This window comes from Scyliorhinus torazame, chromosome 26, assembly GCF_047496885.1.
Source record: "Scyliorhinus torazame isolate Kashiwa2021f chromosome 26, sScyTor2.1, whole genome shotgun sequence".
Classification (NCBI taxonomy): domain Eukaryota; kingdom Metazoa; phylum Chordata; class Chondrichthyes; order Carcharhiniformes; family Scyliorhinidae; genus Scyliorhinus; species Scyliorhinus torazame.
Genome location: NC_092732.1, coordinates 33,059,410 through 33,061,909, shown reverse-complemented (window position 1 = coordinate 33,061,909; position 2,500 = coordinate 33,059,410). Strand labels below are relative to the sequence as shown.

At 70.1% G+C, this 2,500-nt stretch overlaps 1 protein-coding gene across 1 annotated transcript in view; it reads left to right on the top strand.

Annotated features, from left to right (window-relative positions):
* LOC140402872 (Golgi phosphoprotein 3-like) overlaps positions 1 to 2,498 on the top strand; it is a gene marked incomplete at its 3' end in the record, with an annotated part of 76,716 nt that extends 74,218 nt beyond the window's left edge. Inside the window, exon 4 of the mRNA XM_072490497.1 lies at positions 2,146 to 2,498. Coding sequence (XP_072346598.1) covers positions 2,146 to 2,498 — 353 coding nt within the window. The remainder of the gene's footprint in view (positions 1 to 2,145) is intronic.
* Between the last annotated feature and the right edge of the window lie 2 nt (positions 2,499 to 2,500).

The following is a 2,500-nucleotide window of genomic DNA, read 5'->3' as shown; positions in this document are numbered from 1 at the left end:
CACACACCCCGACCCCTCTCTGTCACTCCCCCTCCCCACACCCACCCCGACCCCTCTCTGTCACTCCCCCTCCCCACCCCGACCCCTCTCTGTCACTCCCCCCCCCCCCCCACACCCACCCCGACCCCGCTCTGTCACTCCCCCTCCCCACACCCACCCTGACCCCTCTCTGTCACTCACCCCCCCCCCTCCCACCCCCACCCCGACCCCTCTCTGTCACCCACTCCGACCCCTCTCTATCACTCCCCCCCCCCCCCCCACCCCGACCCCTCTCTGTCACTCCCCCTCCCCACCCCGACCCCTCTCTGTCACTCCCCCCCCCCCCCACACCCACCCCCGACCCCGCTCTGTCACTCCCCCTCCCCACACCCACCCTGACCCCTCTCTGTCACTCACCCCCCCCCTCCCACCCCCACCCCGACCCCTCTCTGTCACCCACTCCGACCCCTCTCTGTCACTCCCCCCCCCCCCCCCTCCCGCCCCACACCCACCCCGACCCCTCTCTGTCACTCCCCCTCCCCCCCCGCCCACAACCACCCCGACCCCTCTCTGTCACTCCCACCCCCCACACCCACCCCGACCCCTCTCTGGCACTCCCCCACCCACCCCGACCCCTCTCTGTCACCCCCCACCCCGACCCTCTCTCACTCCCCCTCCCAACACCCACCACGACCCCTCTCTGTCACTCCCCCTCCCCCACCCACCCCGACCCCTCTCTGTCACTCCCCTCCCCCCCCGCCCACAACCACCCCGACCCCTCTCTGTCACTCCCACCCCCCACACCCACCCCGACCCCTCTCTGGCACTCCCCCACCCACCCCGACCCCTCTCTGTCACCCCCACCCCGACCCCTCTCTCACTCCCCCTCCCAACACCCACCGCGACCCCTCTCTGCCACTCCCCCTCCACACCCCGACCCCTCTCTGTCACCCTCACACCCACCCCGACCCCTCTCTGTCACTCCCCCACACCCACCCCGACCCCCCCTCTGTGACCCCCTCCCCCCCCACACCCAACCCTCCCCCTCTCTCACCCCCTCCCCCACACCCACCCCGACCCCTCTCTCTCACTCCCCGTCCCCACCCCGACCCCTCTCTGTCACTCCCCCTCCCCCACCCACCCCGACCCGTCTCTGTCACCTCCCCTCCCCCACCCACCCCGACCCGTCTCTGTCACTCCCCCTCCCCCACCCACCCCGACACTTCTCTGTCACTCCCCCTCCGCCACCCACCCCGACCCCTTCTGTCACTCCCCCTCACCCCTCCCCACACCCACCCCGACCCCTCTCTCACTCCCCCTCCCCACACCCACCCCGACCTCTCTGTCACTCCCCCCCCCCCCTCTCTCTGTCACTCCCCCTCCCCACACCCACCCCGACCCCTCTCTCACTCCCCTCCCCACACCCACCCCGACCCCTCTCAGTCCCCCACCCCCCCCCGTTCCTTTCTCAATTCTCAATCTCCACTTGGAACTGAAGTCCCCTCCCATGACCTCAACCCCCCGTCCCACACTCTCTCTCTCTCTCTCTCTCCGAGGGTCTTTGACAGCTCTTCCCAAAGTGCCTGGGCCCGGAATGGGACACTTTCCAGCTGAGGCCTGACCACTGCTTCCAGAGGGAGCAACAGAGGGAAGGCCGGAGTGGGGTGGGGGGGGGCCTTGGCCTGGAGTGGGGGGGGGGGGGGCCTTGGCCTGGAGTGTGGGGGGGGGGCCTTGGCCTGGAGTGTGGGGGGGTGGCGCCTTGGCCTGGAGTGGGGTGGGGGTGGGGGTGGGGGGGGCCTTGGCCTGGAGTGGGGGGAGGCCTTGGCCTGGAGTGTGGGGGGGGGGGGCCTTGGCCTGGAGTGTGGGGGGGGGGGGCGCCTTGGCCTGGAGTGGGGGGGGGTGGGGGCCGTGGCCAGGAGTGAGGGGGGGGGGCCTTGACCTGGAGTGGGGGGGGCCTTGGCCTGGAGTGGGGGGGGGGCCCGCTTTTGCCTGGAGGTTGAGGGGGGAGGGGGGTGGCCATGATTGAGGGCGGCCATGATTGAGGCCTGGAGGTTGAAGGGGAGGGGGGGGGGGAGTGATGACCCTGAGGTTGGGGGGGGGGGTGGTAGGGGACACACTCCTGTTTTACTGACCGGTTTGTTTATTTCCCCCCGCTCCCTGAACCAGGTGAGACGTGGAACCCCCTGAAGCTCAACTACCAGATCCGCAACGTGCGGGAGCGGCTGGCCAAGAGCCTGGTGGAGAAGGGCGTGCTGACCACGGAGAAGCAGAACTTCCTGCTCTTCGACATGACCACCCACCCGGTCACCAACGACACCCTCAAGCAGCGGCTGATCAAGAAGCTGCAGGACGCCTTCCTGGACAAGTGGGTGAAGGACACCCAGCGCATGGACCGCCGCCTGCTGGCCCTGGTATTGCTGGCCCACAGCTCGGACGTGCTGGAGAACGCCTTCGTGCCTCTCCTGGACGAGCAGTACGAGCTGGCCACCGGCCGCTCCCGCGAGCTCCTGGAGCTCAACCC